This window comes from Thunnus maccoyii, chromosome 12 (genome assembly GCF_910596095.1).
Source record: "Thunnus maccoyii chromosome 12, fThuMac1.1, whole genome shotgun sequence".
In the NCBI taxonomy this organism is placed as follows: domain Eukaryota; kingdom Metazoa; phylum Chordata; class Actinopteri; order Scombriformes; family Scombridae; genus Thunnus; species Thunnus maccoyii.
In genome coordinates, this window is record NC_056544.1 from 9,193,956 (window position 1) to 9,212,967 (window position 19,012).

The 19,012-nt window shown below is 40.0% G+C and overlaps 2 protein-coding genes across 2 annotated transcripts; both read right to left on the reverse strand.

The window, feature by feature from the left end:
- Positions 1-554: 554 nt before the first annotated feature.
- LOC121909093 (phosphoglucomutase-1-like) lies at positions 555-7,460 on the reverse strand. Its single transcript, XM_042429490.1, has 11 exons — positions 7,111-7,460; positions 5,136-5,298; positions 4,709-4,855; positions 4,363-4,488; positions 3,252-3,442; positions 2,945-3,099; positions 2,611-2,726; positions 2,364-2,499; positions 1,443-1,626; positions 1,170-1,298; positions 555-767 (listed from the first exon to the last, which is right to left on the reverse strand). The coding sequence occupies exons 1-11, from the start codon at positions 7,366-7,368 to the stop codon at positions 678-680; spliced, it is 1,695 nt and encodes a 564-aa protein (XP_042285424.1). The 5' UTR covers positions 7,369-7,460; the 3' UTR covers positions 555-677.
- A 2,796-nt stretch (positions 7,461-10,256) lies between these two features.
- On the reverse strand, positions 10,257-18,871 carry LOC121909094 (angiopoietin-related protein 3-like). Its single transcript, XM_042429491.1, has 7 exons — positions 16,258-18,871; positions 14,953-15,063; positions 14,366-14,486; positions 13,859-13,972; positions 13,189-13,284; positions 11,382-11,654; positions 10,257-11,275 (listed from the first exon to the last, which is right to left on the reverse strand). Exons 1-7 carry the CDS (start codon positions 16,762-16,764, stop codon positions 11,001-11,003), a joined length of 1,497 nt encoding a protein of 498 aa, XP_042285425.1. The 5' UTR covers positions 16,765-18,871; the 3' UTR covers positions 10,257-11,000.
- Positions 18,872-19,012: the final 141 nt, after the last annotated feature.

Below are 19,012 nucleotides of genomic sequence, written 5' to 3' on the forward strand. Positions count from 1 at the left end.
CTAATAATAATTTTAGGTTTCATTGCAGGAAACACCCAGTTATTTACTGTGAAAATGAGCACTGGGTGCACGAGAATACGTAACTTATGGGAAGATACTGTAGATCACTTTGTGCTCCTGTTCTACAAAGATGCTTGTTTATTTCCACCTCTTTATCAGTCATCAGAGCAAAACCATGAAGCTGACATCCGGAGTGTGTGAAACCACATGTCATAAAACAATGTGAGAGCAGACAGTGCTATAAAAGTAAGACAGAGGAAGTGAAACTGCTGTGTTTGATTCACATGCTACGTTTAATAGAAGATTATGTCAAGATTAGCTGTTTTGATCACTAAGATGATTTTGACACCTTGCTGCTTTTTTGGCAGTGACTCATTGGAATAAATTACAATCACAATAACAAAAGACAAAACAGACACATATTGAAAAACAGTGACGAAATCACAACGCATAGTCTAACATATGAGAAAAAAACACATGAACCAAAATTTTTTTTTAAAAAAAGCTGTTTAATGAGGTACAGACACAGTCAATGGATATATTTTAGCCTACAATGCAAACTGCTGCATAATTTGCTGCTACACTTAAGCTCAATTTATAAAAAAAAAAAAACAAATCTGGACAGAAAAACAAAAAGGGCATTAGTTTAGCAATGACGGAGTAACTTATAGGTTGAATCATGTGATGACTGATGGGCCGCTTCGACCTGTCCTGTGATGGAGCTGAGAAATCTTTAGAGCGATTGTTGCCAGGGGAGCCAGCATTGCCTGTCCCAAACACAGATAATATAGTTAGAGACTCATGCACATGGGCAAGTGATGCATTTCCTCATGAATATTTGACTATAAGCAGGCATGTGTAGTACTGTTTATTACTACTTTGAATATGACAGGAAACCTTTAACCAAAGGGGAAAGATTTGTGAGTTACTTAATTCCCGTTTGTGAAAAAATATATTCCTTGAATATTTATGGATGATACATACAGTATTTAATGAAAAAAATAGGGCCTGATATATGATAATATACATGTCTGCTCTGGGCCTTGTTCCCTACAACCACACAACACTATTCACACTGTTTTTTCAGTATTGTGGACTCAATAATTTGAGAAATCTTGTCTATTTTTGGCCAAATTAGATTTAGAAATAATCTAAATTAGATACTCTACCTGTGTATCTTGAAAAATGTGCTCCTTCTCATAGCTGTCAATGTAAATTCGGACTGTGGCCCCATCACTACTTGTCCCACTGAGTCTGTAGATGATTCGGGAACCATCAGAGAAGATTATCCTCAGACCCTGTAGCGAAAAGATCCCAGCACAGAACATGTGAAGCTTTTAGGATTTGCAGGCTTGTCCTCCAGGCAACTCTAATGCTGAAAGAGCCCAAATCTGTACAAATAACAACCTTATCATATAGCTCACTGTGTTTCTGTCACATACCTGGTTCCTGGAGATGGTGCTGTCTACTGGGTCTGTGTACTCAAAATTGTCAGCTTTTTCCACCTGGTAAATTTTGTCTTCTACAGCAAATCTCTGCTTCACAAAGGACTTGTCAGCAATCATCAGCTCCAAATCCTCCATCATATCACAGGCTGCATCTATGTCTACGTTCTCATAGTCATATCTAGACCAAACAACAACAACAGCAACTATCAGTAACATAAACTTACTATCAGTAAGTTTATTTGCACTGCAAATCTCCCACTTCTGAGGTTGCGTCAACTAGAGAGTTGTTTGTCTCCTCATAGAGCAGATAGTGCTTTTAAAACAAACAAAACATTAATATGAACACTGTTTTTTTTTCTTTTTGCCACCATAAGGTGGGCAAAACACCACAAAAATCTATCTTTCCTTAAAATTGTAAATGTAGCTTTCTAAGAATATGTATAACACAAAGTCAGGATAAATCTATAAGCTTCAAACTAATAATATCTCTGGTTAGAAACTGATGCTAATGAAGGAAAATCAAGAATATTAAAGAGCACCAAATGATCAGAGGCCGTGATATCTACTTAGTCTTTCACTCTTCCGAGTCTTAGACATTTTTTTTATCCACTCAGTAGTGCAAGGCTTGTGGGAATGTGCAACAGCATGTATTTTCCACTAGATGTCAGTCATGTTCTGTATATTTCTTAGTCCCATATAGTAGCACAGAATAATTTATGCCCACCTTTTGTAATAGTTCCATCTGTATAAGCAAATGAGGACAATATTTTACTCAACCACTGCTTCTTACTCATTCTTTTTTAAGCTTTTTTAGCTGTCTATGATAGTTGATGGTGTACTTTAAACTTTAAATACAGACAAACTTCAAAGCAACCTCAGTGTTTACTAGGCCAACAGCTTATGGCCACATCTCACCTTGTGAAATAGTTCCTTCCATATTTTAGCCAATGGTCCTTAAGAATACCCTCCACACTTTGCCTTCTGGTGGCCAGGATAGACAGCCATGCCAGCACGGCCCAAAGCCCATCCTTCTCCCGAATATGGTCTCCACCTGAAACATGATATGTAATTAAGTTAACTGTGCACTGCAAAAAAACCAAACAAAAATTAAAGAATTAATTAAAGAATAAAATTAGGATCTTTCAAGACAAGGAAAACATACCTGTACCAAAACTTTCCTCTCCACACAAAGACAGTCTGCCTGCGTCCATTAGGTTCCCAAAGAATTTCCATCCAGTGGGAGTTTCATATAGCTCTATTTTTGTTGCCTTGGCTACTCTGCAAGAAATACACCAAAAGGGTATTTAAAGGAAGCACAAAGAACCTGCGAAGTTACAACAACAAAAAGTAAACACAGGAAAACTTGTGCAGTTACATCTACACATCTGGAGAGATGTAATGACTAAATACTGTAAGTTTTTACTTGACCAAAAGCTTTAAAAGCACTACCACACTGGTTTTGACAGCAATATGTAAAAACCAGGCCAAAGTTTTACCTGTCTAAAGCTGCACTTGTGGGCATGCTGCGGGCGAAGCCTCTCACCCCTGTATGCTGAAAGTATGGGATGCAGAAGATGTTGTCAGCAATCACAGCCACAGAGTCAGATGGGGTGACAAAGAAGCCGTGCTTACCAAGGATCATGTTACGGTCCTAGAAAGTCAACAGACAGACAGAGGTCAGAGGTTTAAAGCCTCCGGTTCAGGTTTGTTCCAGACGTGACTGTGAAGTAGTCTTTGCATCCAATTAGGAACACGAAGAAACATACTTTATTATTTTTAGAAAACAGAAATAGGTCCACTCACCCCATCACCGTCAAATGCTGCACCAAAATCATACTGTCCGTCTCTCATGCTGTCAACCAGATCTGCAGCGTAGGTGAGGTTAGGATCTGGGTGTAGACCCTCAAAGTCCTCCATTGGGACACAGTTGATGGCAGAATTGGCAGGACAGCCCAGCTCCTCACACAGTATTCTCCTCACATATGGTCCTACCACTGGAGAGCAAACACAGGGACACAGGGATGAGAGAAGACTGTACAAAGTGTCACTGTTGGCATAGCTGTGTTTCATATTTAGATAAGAAAACTAGAGAGTGATAGGAGTGTGTGGTATAGTTAAAATACAAACCCTATTAATATCAATACTGGGTATGACTTCCTGTCCTGAGAGGGTTCAAGTTGTGTTGTGGTGGTGGTAAGGGTGTATAAGGGGGTCCAACCATAAGTTTCAGTTTCAATGTTTGGGGAAACTCAAAATAGCTTGAGTAACCTAATCACTCTGAATCAGTGCAAGGCCAACTGCTCCTACAACCCCATATCACCTCTCCAACATGAGAACAAAGCCTAGAACCGTCAAACAAGGTTGTTTCTTTCCAATGATAAGCACTCATGTTGATGGAATCTCCAAACATCATGCAATAGTTGGATGTTTTGGTAATCTTGTGTACTGACAAGTGGCTTTACTTGTCCTTCACATTTGGCCTTATGCAAACAATTAAGGAACATGAGCATCATGAACAAGTTGTTCTTCCTGAAAGCCCATGACTCACTTATAAACAAATACTGAGTGCAGATTCCAAATCTATATACACTGTCCTGTGAGCCTCCGTTCAATTACTGTCATTTGTGACAGGAATTAGATGATTAAAAGAAGAGAGGAACAGAAGGAAAAAAGAAGACTGCAATTAGATGTGACATAAAGGGCCCAGTTAGATCTCAAACCCATGACAGTTTTGTGAATAACCCCAATCTAACTGAGATAAAAGGACACCTCTGAAAAAGTATTCATTGATACCGCAACAAACGCTGTTCAAATCAACATAATTAAGAAAATTTGAATGCAAAACGAACATGTGTGAATCTTTTCTGTCTGCATCTTGATGAGAAGACATGCGACATGGGAAATATTCTCTCACCTCCGTGCATGGCATCAAGTCTTATTTTGATGTGGTTCTCGCCAGACAGAAGCTCCTTCAGAGCAGCAAAGTCAAAGATGTTCCTCAACAGGTTAGCGTAGGACTCCACAGAGTCCACAATTTCCACTGGAGACAACCACAAATGAAACAGAGAGGTGGATTTATTATTAGTGAACTTTGAGCTTTGCTGGATTCTCAGTGCTTAGACAATTTAGTGATGCATCCATTGAATAAGTAGAGGATAGAGGCACTGAGAGAAAAAGAAAAGATATCCTTTCTTTTCTCTTAGGGCCTCTAGCATCTCCTAATTTGAAGTGATGGGTGACAGACTCATGCTGCACTTCACCTGTGAAAGGTTTGAACTTGTTCTCCAGATCAAACATCTGTTTGCCCAGGGTTGTCAGATCCACTCGGAGTCCGGGGCAGATGGCAAACTCCTCGATGGTTCTGCTGATCTGAAAGATCTTGCTTGTGACAGCCTCACTGGCTGGCCCTGGATGAGGCGGAAAAACTCAGATATTACATTTGATATTTGCATGAAGCGTACCATAAAACGACAGCTATAAGCATTCAGTATACTGATGACAATGTCCAGTGTTGTTGTTTTGATGTGCTTGAACTTTCTCCCAGATTTTATTTCAAACAAAGTGTTAGAACTGTATCTGTGCCAAATGTCTGAATGAGGCCTTGTTAAATGTCTATCTGATGTCTCTTGTAACACTATTTTGCACTTGGCTAAAGCCCCTGCATGCTTCCTCCTCCAGTTACCATACCTCCATTTGCAGTATTGAACTTAATGCCAAAGTCTCCATCGGGTCCACCAGGGTTATGGCTGGCAGTGAGGATGATGCCACAGATGGCTTTGTATTTCCTGATGACACAGGAGATGGCTGGTGTGGACATTATCCCATGGTGTCCAATGATCAGACGACCCACCTGAGGAAATGTCGGCTATTATGAGTATGTATCTTAAATTATTTTGAGTGGGGGAGGGGAGGGAAAGCCACTGAATATCAGGTTTAGTGTGTCATGCTTCTTTCAAAGAGTTACTAGAATTCCACTTGATGTATGGCAGTTAGGGTACATCAAGAGCAAGTTCTGTCATGTGTGAGTGTATTTTAAATCCCTTTAAGTACACCCTCCATCTGTGTAAGCATCAAAAGCTCGGAGCTTGTGTAATTTAAACCTGCGGACCACAGAGAGCTCATTACTGCTGCTGGCAGGATGGTTGAAAACAAAACAAGTTTCAAATGTTTCTATTTGAAGACAGCAGAGTAGCAAGAGCTGCAGCTGCAGCTACAGCAGTGACTACTTGTTTTTTGCTGAAAGGCAGCATTCATCCTTTAATTTCTCAGCATTACACTGTTCTGTTGTTGTATCACATTATAATGTCCTCCTCTCATTGTCTTGCATTGCTTACAGTATGACTTACTCATATTTCAAGCTTGATAAGAACATCTGGTAATTGTTAATTGCAACTGTAACCAAATGCTATAAGGAAAAAAAACATTGCAAGAAGGAAACAGGTGTTAAATATTTATTACTCAGCAAAATGATTCATTTTATAACATAATGATAACATAATAGTACAGTTTATTTTTTATTGTATAAATACAGTTTTATATCTATTACTTTTTTTTCTGATGTGCTGGATTTTATTCTATTGTCTAAAGGATACTATAAAACTGTTAAAACCTACGTAGATTGTGTTTTTATGGTACCTTGAAATATAGTATATTAATATAATTTTTAAATAAATTATATCAGGGAAAAGTCATATACAAATACAAATATTGTAAGTATCTAAAGTTTTCTAGACTTCCTCTTGATGTAAGCAACTTTTCCTTTGGGATGAAAGTTCCTTCCTTTCCTTGGAAACAGTAATTTGACAAGAATATCCCAACTTAAGGTCAACTTGCTTTTTCTAGAGTCATTTACCGTATCGAATGGGCTTCATCAGTGGGTGGAGTTTGCTCAGTTGTCATGCAGATGGCTCTGTTGACATTGGAACTCAGTAGCTTTTATTATTCTACTGTATCCATAGCATTTTTTTTTTAAAATTTCTGCTACTTTTACCTCAGGAGAACTGTGTAATACGGCTTCAAGCCCCAGAAAAAGCTAGTAAGTGGACCTTGAGTTGTGACTGTTTTGTCAAACTTTTTCATAGCATTAAATGCAAACATAGATTCTTAAAGACTGACCAAATATTTATTTTTATGTACACCATGAGTGCCTTGAATGAATCTAAATAATAAACTATATTTTAAAGATACATATTTTTTATTGTAAATTAATTTAATACTTTCTTTAAATAATTTTTTTATGGTATTTATTTTTTTTCTTTAACATAATAATGTTATGTACTAAAAGACTAAAAGCCAATGTCTGATTTTTCTACTGTTTTGTTTGAATTTGGATGCATGTTGCATCTTTAACTTGTTAATTCCTAGAAGTCATAATTTTGCATTCTTTTTGATTAAATAATGAAATAAATACAACCATAAGTGAAAAAATGCTACATGAATACAAATAAGACATGATGTTGGTACAACCAAAGACAACATAGAGATAATAACAGGTGCCGGGGCAGGTGACACTGACATATAAACATGCAGTGATTTGCACACAGTGACACATCTATCCACGCTCACACCCACCCGCACACTTCCACATACACACACTTACCAGCATGCACGCACAAATAAACACACACACAGTAAGTAAATCCATACACATGGTGACACTGACCCCGTTGGCAGCTGCCATCTGCACAATGACCTCAATAGCTGTCCGGTTAAAGAAGCGTCCATCTCCCCCCACCACCACTGCTGAACCCTGGCGGTCACGAAGGTCAATGGAAGAGAAGATACTCTGGATGAAGTTGTGCAGATAGTTCCTCCTGGACTGGAAAACATAGACCTTTTTCCTCAGGCCGTTAGTGCCAGGTCTCTGGTCAGGGTAAGGGGCTGTAGGGACAGTCAACACCTGCAGGGGACTGTTGTCCATTGTTTCAAAATGACGATTTGACCGTATGCTGCAGCTTGGAGAGCTGGGGGAACCTGTTGTTTGGAGGGAAATCCCCCTGCCAGTTCACATGGGGAACGGTGCACAGGGACAGATTGGGAGGGTGAAATCTTGACTCCTCCTATTATTTCACTCAGGCTGGAAGCATGGGGTCACAGTGGTACTTGTGCAGCCCAAAATAACCTTTCAAACGAGTGTGTGTGCAGAGGCAGGGAGAGTAACTGAAGACGCTTCTTCACACATGTGCAGGGAGATCACTGTCAAGGCTGCAAGCCCAGTTACAAAGGAGTGTGTGTGTGTGTGTTTGGGTGTGTCTGGATGGAAGCACTGAGGTGTTATGGGAGCAATTTGTTCAACTGTGAAGGGCTGCAGCTGTGCTTGTGTGATGATATGCAAAAAGAAGGATGACATCTCTCATCTGAGATTAGCACTATTTTAGGGAAAGATATTTACCCTTTCTTAAATTGTGAGAACAGAGAGTGAGAGGTGCAATTAGAAGCATATACTGAATATAGATTTGTGGTTTTAAGAAAGTATAGGTTTACAAAACAAACATGATTTGTCAAATCTAATTATACATGCAGAACAGTCTAATCAGGGTGGAACATATATTCATGACACAGAACAGCACTGCCCTCTAGTGTTTATTAATGGCACCCTACAGCCCAGTACAAAAGAGTTTGGCACAAAAACCTCCCCTTGCAACATTCGGAAAGTTCAGTATGTAGTTATCACACACACACATTCATTCACTCACTCAAACATCAAAACAAAGTCAGCGTTTGATGTTTTTTAGTTCAAGGATGACTTTTCACTGTGTGTTGTGTTGGTCACGTGTTTTAATGATATTTTCAGTTATGGATATCCACACAAAAAATAATATTAGCATTATATGTAGTCACCATCTTTTATTTATTTAAAGGACCATTTTGCTGATTTTCAGCCTTATCTCTAGCTATCCAAATTAGGGATATAGTTTGAAAAACGCCTGCAGTTGTTGGCAATGTTCTCTGTGTCTCTGCGGCGCAGCTGCAAAATCTGTTGTTCTTCTGGCACCAGTGCGGTCATTTGAGGTGTACAGTGACGGAAGGGCAAGGAAGAACAACGGGCCTTCAAGTGGTGCCTTCAAGGACGGTCAAAGGTGGGTCTCCCAAAACACTCGGCGTACTATGTTACGCTAGTGTTAGGGAAAAGCAGGCACTAAAATATCCTACTACTAAATTCTATAAAATATCAGTGCATTTGGAAGAAAACTAGATTCATGACATGCCGAATATCGCACTGTGGAATCAAACATAACAGAGTGTGGAGAAGGAAGTGACTGTGATTCCGTCGACAACGAACCAGAGAATTTTGAGCCTCAGGTAGACAGAGAAGCTGAATCTAACACAAAAAACAATTAACTTTACAATATAATGTCAGAGCAGAGATGTGCGCCACTATTAAAACTTATGAGGCCAACTATAGTGATGTGGAATCAGACAAAACAGAGTGTGGAGGAGTCAGCGACCAAAAAGAGAGCTAAAAGAGAGGCGCCGCAGCCAGAGTAGCTTTGCCGATTCGACCAGTGACCAATCGGGATGGTCAGAAAGAATGGAGACAGACTGAAAACACTGCGCTTCAACAAACTTTGCGGTACTTTGGTAAACGTGACTCAGCACAGCACAACAGTGACTGTGTTACCTGTAACTTTTGCAACTGTATAAAGCATTGAGCACAATCTGGTCCCGGCTCCTCATCATCCAAAACAATGAAAGAAACATTTGGTTGCAATTTTTCACCCCTTTATCCATGATTGTTTCCCAAACCAAGCTAAAATGGAGACAGCAGACTGGGAGGTTTTTTGACTGTTCACCCACTGGCACAAGCAGCTCTGGCAGCATTCTGGCTTGTGTGTTGGTATATTTGCTTTGATCCACATAACTAACTCCAGCACACCGTTTCTGTTATGATCCTTGCACATTAGTAAGATATATCCAGACTTGATGAAGAAAAACATTTCGTAGATGAAAATAAGCAGTAAAGAGATATAACGCTGCTCACAAACTTTGTCTCTGCTAACTGGCCACTTTGCTGGGAAATGTACTTGCCACCTGTGTTCTGTAAACACACCGTCAGTAGTGGATTGGAGAGGACGTGCACAATGCATTCTGGTTGTTACAGGATTCCCCCTTAAGAGTGATATGGGGAATCAACAGCCTTTTTCTAAGTTTTCTCTACTCATAGGGCACCAATTTCAAAATTAATTGCACATTTCTACTACATAGGTGACCTAGTTTTAAGAAATCATCATATTCACAGCTTTGAAGTTTCCCTTCAAGTTAAATAAAATATAGCAAATATATCAAAAATAGAGAACGTGAAGTACATATGAGTATGCTCTTTACCAGTGGCTCCCAACCTTTGCCTTATGAGCACTCCAAAATTAAGTAATGTCGTAATTAGTTCCACCACTAATTTTCAATTTTGTTCCATTAAAGGGGACATATTATGCTTGTTGTGATTTTCTATTATTTATATACTGTTATGATGTTGGATATCTAACTTGAGGTGAATGTATATAGAAATGCTCGCCGCAAGTCAAAAGCCAAGGCTTCAACCTGCTCTGAACGCTTGTGAAATCGTACTACTATAGTTTGTTTCATGGTTTGTTGACATATCCTCTATCTCTCTGTGGGCAGCTTCCAAGAGTTGACCAATCAGAGCAGAGTGGGCTCATCAGGAGGGGGTGCCTTAAAGAGACAGGAGCTAAAACAGCCTGTTTCAGACAGAGACTGAACTGAGCAGCAGCATAAAAAGATATAAGATAAATAAGGAGTTTTTTGAGCTGTATCAATCATGCAAAGATATTCCAGCAGAGCCCCAGAATATAAATATAAACCTGTAAGTGTGCATAATATGTCCCCTTTAAAGAAATTTTTAAAGGACAGAAAAAGTAAATCTAATGCAAAAAGTCTGTGCTGTAGCAGAATTATATTTTGTATTCTTTCCCACCCTGTACCCTTTCAAAGGTCCTGTCACCTTGGTTGGGAATCAGTGCTGTATACTGAGAGTCAATGTGACCCAATATGATAACTGTTTTAATTTCTCCTCTATAACCTTTGACCTCTGAGATACGGTGAGTGAAGATATATTTTATACAGTATGAGGATGAACAAGCAGTTAGCACTTCAGTATATTTTAGATTCCATCATATTAGAAACGATCCCAGCCACAGGGAGAAACACAGTCTTTTGGCTCTCTCTGTTTGGGACACATCAGAAATGTAAAGTTAATGGAAAATGTTGGTATTTTTCAACCTGGACCACTATTTGTTATCCTCAGGGACACAATTTCCCCCAGGGACTATATTGCAGCCTGTTTCACGGCTACTGGCTGAAGACCTCTCGCTCAATACTGGACCAATTTCAAAAACTTTTGTCCACATTAGTCACTTAGATGCAAAATGATGGGAAAATAGGGTCCACGTTGAAAAATACTGAAGTTTCCCTTTAAGTTAGTATCCTGTGTGACTTTAATCTACTGGGATTTGAAAGTCTGAGGAAACATCTTCCTCTCTGACTCTTCTGAAACTGCCCACATGGAGCATTGCCAAGGCACTCCTGAAGAGGCTACTATATATACTGCTGGTTGGTGTTGAGTATTTTCACTGGAGAATGTCTGTAATGGTAGGTTAAGACGCCTGTCTCAGATGAAGCCGATGTGGAGGAGGCGGTGCTGTGGGGAGCCGCGGGGTGAACAGAGATCTGAGTGAACTTGAGGGAGTCAGAAGCCTTTCGGGCAGGCCTCCATTGGATCCCTCTCCGACGCTCTGAACGTCCCTTTGGTCTCATGTGGAAGTATCTCCCATTCAGGTTGGTGTCTCCACAGGCATTGAACCACCATCCACCTGGAGGATGACGCAAATTATACATTAATTATACATTACATGTCGTGCAAATGTCAAGTATTGTATTGTGATACAAACGTGTCTACCACATGAACATCTGCTGTACCTGTGTAGTTGTAGGCACAGTTGGAGTCCTGGTTCTTGTCATTGTCCCTGTCCTTGGTGGAGAACATCATGCCTGTATGGTTGCTCATGGGGTCAGGCAGATCTCCAGACAGATGTGTGAGGTGAATGGTGTAGTTGCTCTCTGGACCACCAAGGTAAAATCTGTATTCGAAAAAGCGCCTGCTCTGTTTCCAATCTTCCAGCTGGATGTGAAGGACAGAGTTGCCCTGAGCAGCTAGAGAGTGTATCTTCCTGAGACCCAGCCAAAACTCCCCTGCGAGAGACAAATCATTGAGAGCTCAGAGCTGACATGGTTTAACAAGCACCAATGAGAAGTGACCAGGCTCAGACTGGCAATCTGGCAATTCTGGGAAATGCCAGATGGGCCAGCCCACCTAGTGGGCTGAAAGGCCACCACCAGCAATGTGCTGAAAAAAATTGACCTGCTGGCCGGCCCACTTGGTGTTGGAGCAGCCCATCTGACTGGGCGTCACATGGTCCCAAAATTGTCAATAGGCAGGTGCAGGAAGTGGTATCAACCATTGTTGCCTCCCCCACCCCTTCAAGTGGATCCGTTCAAGACAGAAAGAGTCCAGTTCAAATCAAAAGTACAAATGAAATGGATAAAGATTTGGAAAAGTGAAAAGGTGGAGTGGAAAAGGTCAGAGACAAAGAAAAAAATCTCGAGGCTGATGCTGAAAAATGTTCATTTATTATTCAAAAGTAACGTTACCGATGCCAGTGCCAGTGCAAGCGCCATTCAAAATCCTGCTAGCTGCAGTGATAACATTAACATTCTGCTGGCGCCAAATGAAGAGGACGAAAGAAGAGGAGGAAAGAGTCTAGACAGATAAGCGGGAGGCTGTTTCCAGTGGAGAGCAGGGGCAAGAAGAGGAGGCCGCTGCCAAGGACGAGCGAAAGGTGCATGACAACAACCTGCAGCAGGTAATACTGCTAGCTCATGTAAGTTAGTGACTGTTAACAGCAGAGCTCGGCCAGAGGGGATTCATCATGGCACAGCTTCTTAACTTTAAAATTCATCAAGAATACATTACAGAGCACGACATCACAAGGGCATATTGAAGCGCTCATGCTTATGACTACAGAAAAAAAGACATTCTTATGGCTTTGGACATTGATGGAATAATCAACAGGATGGCAGAGAGGAGCACACTGATGAGACGTCTTCTCACCGCTTAAGGTAGGACATTCTATTCTATTCTATTGGCTACTTAAGGCCGCTGTGCTATGCTGTTTTTTTCATGATGTCAGCTGATTAGTCACTCTGGGTCTCCTCCAATAAGGTGCAGACATACTGCTTGTCACAGCATGACAATAGCAGCATAGTTGGGTTGCCCATATCAGTTGTCAAAGGAATAAAATCCTGAGTGCGCATCTTGGGGTGCTGACTTTTCCTGTAGGCTATTCATTTATTAAATTATTTTATTAAACCCTGTAAGTACATCTGTTGTTAGGGTGCCAACTTGATATCTATTGCTTTGCCCGTATGTTAAAAATAGCCTCATATTGCTTTTTGCAGCTCATAAGTGCATAGGTTGCGGAATAATGGGGCCGGTCCAGACGAAAATTGCCAGGGCCGAATTTTCTTCCTAGTCCGACCCTAGAAGTGACGCACATGAATATACATGCAGAGGTGAAGGCGTACTTTCATTTAGAGTGGTTTTAAAATGACCAATCTTATCATCTCAAGATGAAACATAAGTGGTTGAGAATTTGGCAGTTTAGAACTCATTTTCTAACATTATAGGTAATTGCCCCTTCAGTAGAGTCTGTAGAGTGTCTCTTACCTTGAAAATCTCCAAATCCATTTTCATACTTCTCCCAGGTTTGATCAAAATTCACTGAACCATCTCTCCTTCGCTGGATGACTGTTGCTCCGTGGTCTAAGTGGGGGGAAAAAAAGAGAAACTAATGACTTAATTTAAAGGAATAGCTCGACATTTTGGAAAATACTCTTATTCACTTCCTGACAAGGAGTTAGATGAGAAGATCGATACTACTTTAAGATGTGTAGGGTGAATATGAAGCTACAACCAGCAGCTGATGCACTTAACTTAGCATAAAGACTGGAAACAAGGGGAAACAGCTAGCCTGGCTCTAACAAAATCTGCCTACATGCACCCAAAGATCTCTAATTTACATGTTATATCTTGTTTGTATAATCCATACAAAAAAAGTGTAAACTACAATTTGAAAAACAACCAGGTAACCAGCTGCTTTCTGTAGCTTCATATTTACTAGACAGATATGAAAGTGGTATCAATTTATTTCATGTAACTCTCAGCCAGAGAGGGAATAAACATTTTTCCCAAAATGTCAAACTATTCCTTTAAGTACGACAGCCAGCTGGACTAAACAAAGACTAAATAAATTTAAATAAGTGATCCTTCATAAAAAACAAACAAACAGTAGGCCTATGCTGTGGAAAAGTTATATTTTTGTGAGACAGCACAGTACCTTTACTCATATCACAAAAGACCATAAAGGGCTCCGATCCGTTGGGTCTGATGGCGTACACGCCGCTGACTCGCTCCCCTCTGTTGAACAGCTCACTGCAGTCTGGCGGCAGATCTATTAAAAAATAATCACACACAGAATGTGTTCCCAATTTAGCAGCAATGTAGTAATCTACAGCAGAGAAGTTGGTGTACACCAATGTCTAAGAGGTCACCAGTTCAGATCAGTAGCATTAGCGGGAAAAATGTGTGTAGGATAATTGATTTAATTGCTCAGTAAGTAGTAAGTCTGCGGATGCATCAGGCAGCTGTGACTCTATGAAACTGTGTAAATGTGAAGCAGAAAATTGCTGGAAATTGCCTGGACACATTCTTAAATAATGAGCACTGGCACAGCAAGATTAGATACTTGACCTTTGTGCTTGCTGAAACACACTGTATGCCAAATAAAGATAGTAAATCATAATATCACTCTCCGCATTATGTCATGTTTTATTATCCATCTTACTCATCATTCCGGCGCTGTGGGTGGAGCTGGAGGTCAGATAAGGGGTGAGTGTTGGTGCTTCATTGGTGAACATTTCAGACATCCTCTCGATGGTCTCTTGGGCAAATGTGTTGGCTGTAAGCTGGGGAAATTGTTAGGGAAACACTTTAGCTTGCAGACATAATCTCCCTGACTCCAGAGAAATATTGTGGATTAAATAGCAACTCCACACATATTAAACTTTGGGTTGTTATTTTGCAAAAGTAAAAATTTTTCCAGATGTTTTACTGTTAGAATATGAATTTTAAGGCTCTCAAGACCAAGGAAAATGCAAATATACTCAGGCACTGGCTGAGATTATTAAAAATATGAACAGCTCCTTTCATCATTTCTGCACCTACCAAAGATTTAAAGTCCAAATTATATAGTAGAGCAGCCTGGCTCCATTAAAGTTTCTTTCATTGCAATGCCATGATGTTGACAGCTCATTACTCAAAAAGCAGGCAAAATCCTTTAAATTTTCAGGAAAAAAATGCTGAATTTTTTTCAACAACAAAGTAAAAGGCCATTCACTTCTAACACATTACAGTGCATTACTGTACAACTACCTTTTCCTCCAGAGCCTTTATCTTTATCCTCTGGTGGTTGAGCTGGTCACTCTGCTCCCTCACAGCTTTCAGCAGCTCTGTGATGCTTTGATCTTGGCTGTGGATCACCGCCTGACAAAAGAAAAAAGTGGGACCTATTAAAGGGTAGGTTCATAATTTTTTTCAAGTCTGTCTTAGTACAGTCAGGTTCCCATATGAACACTGAAACAGTTTTTGCTCACTTCCTTCATTTTAACCATTAAAAGAACCCATCCAAATGTGCTTTCAATGTAAGTGATGGGGGACAAGATCCACAGTCCTGTATTTAAGTTTATTTATATGTATCTGAAGATGATAAGAGGCTTCAACTGTCGAAATTCCCTCTTTGTGTTTCCTTGGACAGTGTTTCCCTGTTGAGTTGGGATGAAATTATCATAACAAAAAGAGGGACTTTGGCACTAAAAAGACTGTAACATTGAAAGATATTGAGTTAACTTGACTAATTTGGACGACTGAAGCTTCATACTAGCTTCAGATGACCTTTTAAATACATTTTTGCACAGAAGGAGGACCGTGGATTTTGTCCCCCATCACTTATATTGAAAGTGCATTATGAAGGAATCTTTTAATGGTCAGTATGAACAGGAGGAATGATTACAGCCTGACTGTTGTTTTAGGACAGGACAGAACCGGTTATTTAATTGTTGTTATAATTGCTTTTACTTTTGTTTATTTTCCTGTCTGTGTGTCATGCATATGTATGTATGTATGTATGTATGTATGTATACTTGTTTTTGTATGAGTCTATTTTATCCTATTTTATTCCAGCACTTTGTAATTGTGTGTTTTAAAAAGTGCTATATAAATAAAATTATTATTATTATTATTATACTCTATAAAAGACTTTGAGTGGGTACTAGTAGTCATTTGTTGAGAGAACATGTTGGACATTACACAAAACATTGTGTAAACAGATAAAAACAGATGCTATTTCTTGAATATTATCCCACATCAGTGTGTATATAAAGCATATTCTGACACACAGTTAAAAGTTTGTTTCAAACTATTTTAACAAAGAACCATTGACAGTTATAATGCAAGTATATAATGAGCAATGGAGATTTGTATTGGCTTCAAAATTCTTCAGTTTTAAATTTCTCCCTAAGCTGAAAAGTAGCTGAAGAATAGACAGCCTGTAGAGAAGTTGCCATCCTACCTGGAAGGATTTCATATGTTAAGGATTGTATTATCTAAAGGATTTTTTAAAGGCATTTCCACATCAGCATGAAGAAAAAAATTCCAGGAACAGAACTCCAGGTGACTCACCCTAAGGCCGTTGATCTCTGCCGCTTGCTCGCCAGTCACCAGGCCCTGGAGCAGACCGCTCAGCTTCTCCTCCAGGCCCTCCACCTTGTTCTGTAGCCGATTCTTCTCCTGCAGAATGTTGTCCACCTTGGAGTTGATCTCAACAGATAGGCCCTTGATCTCCTCATTGTTGGCCTTCAGTACCACCGTGGTCTTCCTCAGCTCCTCTTCTTCCTCCTTGATCTCACTGGCCAGCACAGACAGCTGGTAGAAAGAGTGGTCGAAGATGTTGATCTTCTGGAAGATGTCATTTATCTGTCCTTTTGTCTTCTGCACAAACTCCCGCAGGCTCTGACCCAGTTGGAGGAGGCCGTTCGCCAGTAGACGCACATCGTCCAGAGCGGCAAAACGGGAGCGGGTTTCAACAGGAGCCTCAGGCTGGGCGACAGTTGGTTCCTCTTTGTCACAGAGGACGGGGACACAGGCAGCAGCCAGCACAAACAAAAAGGGAATTAGTGTTATTTTCATGTTGTTGTCGTGCTGCTTCTCCAGCTGTGTGTCGATGATGTCAGGGGAACAACTGGCCGCCCTCTCCCTCCTCTGTCACTGGATGAGGAGCTGCTGGGTGAAGGTCCTGAGCTTTATACAGTGTCAGGAATCAGGTTAATGATTAACTGGATCATTTGGTCCAACATGCAGGATAAAGTTTCCTCCTGCTGAGTGGAATAAGACTTAATATTCAGCTAGATACAGTATGACAAATTTTTATGATTAGTTTTGATATAATCATCACATTAAATGTTAATTCACTGCTTAGTATCTTCATCTGTTGCAGAGATTTAACAGAATACAATAGTGCTAAAATCATTTAATGAAGATTAAGAATATTGTGCATTTCATTTTACATTATGATGAGATTTTCTGCATCAAATAGGCTCAGCCCAGTTCGCAATGCTTACAATTTTCCTGCATTTAGACTGAACACATAACTTGCACCCACCAGGTTCCATTTACACAGTCATTTAATTTTTTATCTACCTGCAGCACACTTTTTTTTTTGGCTTTTTTTTTTTGCTTTTATTCAACTGATATGTTAGAGACAGAGTGGACATAGGGTGAGAACATGCAAGAAAGGTGCCCGGTCAGAAACCAACCATGGACATTGCACGTCTATGATATGTGTCTTCACAACCTAGCAACACAAACAACCAAAGGATATTTTTTTTCTCTGAGCTCGGACAGCATGACACACTGTTTTCACCTGACCCGTAGTTACCTGTGCTGAGGCCACAGCTGGTGTCTGTTATTGTTGTGTGGCTGGTTTATTTTTAAACAGGAAGGTGACCCAGTTTACATATAGAGTGGATTGAGAAATATGACTTACAAGTTCATGGTTTTGCAATGTTTTGTGTCATTGATTTTGATCCTGATGTGTTTAATATATAGATCCATGTAATGCATCTAATGTGGCTGAGCAGCAGTCTTCTGTCAGTCTAAAGACAAAAATGCCACCTGATACAAAATGTTGCCTCTTATTGATAAGAGCAATTGTTGCTTTAGTGTCCTGCAGTGAGACATCATTCCATTCAGCAGCCTGCAAGAAAGGTTGACCTCTGTTTCTACAGCACCACCCGCTCCAACTTTCACTCTACAGCCACACATACACACAAACACATATAATGCAAGAAAACTCATTTGTGGTGCACACACCCTTGCAATTTTCAGCTGGATTATGATGAAGTAAGATATCCTGTGACTACCTATCCACAAAGGGTGATAACCCTGCAGGTTCTTCTCTGTTAAATGTTAACTACCCATATGAGAGCAGGGTTGCGTGAGCCCCACAGTGTGTACACAGTAAACACACTTCACAACCCTGACTTCAGCCTGGGGCCCTGCTTTCTGAAGGTGAAATATATGGGTGTACAGTGACCCACTTATATGAAACCTCTAACAGCAGCCGGCACAATCTAGCTTCAAAGAATACAGGGCTTATAGAGGCTGTGATGAGTGCAAGAGGCTTGTGTGATAAACAAAGAAATGGAGGAGTGAGGCAGTGACTGTTAAATGTCAAAAATGGTTTAGGATTGAATTTGACCAGAGCCACATCCTGTGTGAACAGCATCATGTAAACAAGTGGAAACCCTGGACACATGCTGACAATTAAATCATGTTTTTTGTTTTCTCACAGCTTTCTATGATATTCAGCCTCTCCTGCTTAGGAAGAAGGTCAGTGTCATGCAGGAGGTCAGTGCTCTGGTTTTATGGACTATCTCATCAAGAGGCAACAGTTGACAAACATGCTGCAGAATTGTGCAGATGTATCACTCTCAGTACTTCTGACTTAAGATTTATTTCTGCGTCATGCCACATGCAGAATTCTTTAAATATTAGGACACTGCTGGAAAGTAACTAAGAGTTACTGTTTTAACTTAAGAAACAACTGTTAGGTAATTTCCATTTTCTGCTACTTTATACGTCTACTCTGCTACATTTCAGTTACATTTATACAGTAACAGCTTTACTTTGCAGATTAAGATTTTACTTACAAAACGTATAATCAGTTTATAAAACATGACCCAATGCTACAGACAAAACCACCCAACAGTATATAAAACAGCTTCCTGTGACTGCTCAAAATAATATTAATATCAGTCTTAAAGGGGACATTCTGCTGCATAATGAGTCATTTTAATTTTGATACTTGCTGATGCAACTTTTGTACTTTTGAATACACTTTACTTGTAATGTAATATTATTGAACTATTACTACTTT

Excerpts from the sequence above, each read along its gene's own strand:
- LOC121909093 (XM_042429490.1), bottom strand. The coding sequence starts at position 7,368 with ATGGACAACAGTCCCCTGCAGGTGTTGACTGTCCCTACAGCCCCTTAC. Across the intron at positions 3,100-3,251 it reads CAGCATTTGACGGTGATGGG|GACCGTAACATGATCCTTGG; the intron begins GTGAGTGGACCT and ends TTGACTTTCTAG. Across the intron at positions 2,500-2,610 it reads AGAGGAAAGTTTTGGTACAG|GTGGAGACCATATTCGGGAG; the intron begins GTATGTTTTCCT and ends ATCATGTTTCAG.
- LOC121909094 (XM_042429491.1), bottom strand. The coding sequence starts at position 16,764 with ATGAAAATAACACTAATTCCCTTTTTGTTTGTGCTGGCTGCTGCCTGT. Across the intron at positions 15,064-16,257 it reads CAGAGATCAACGGCCTTAGG|GCGGTGATCCACAGCCAAGA; the intron begins GTGAGTCACCTG and ends TTCTTTTGTCAG. Across the intron at positions 14,487-14,952 it reads TAAAGGCTCTGGAGGAAAAG|CTTACAGCCAACACATTTGC; the intron begins GTAGTTGTACAG and ends CAATTTCCCCAG.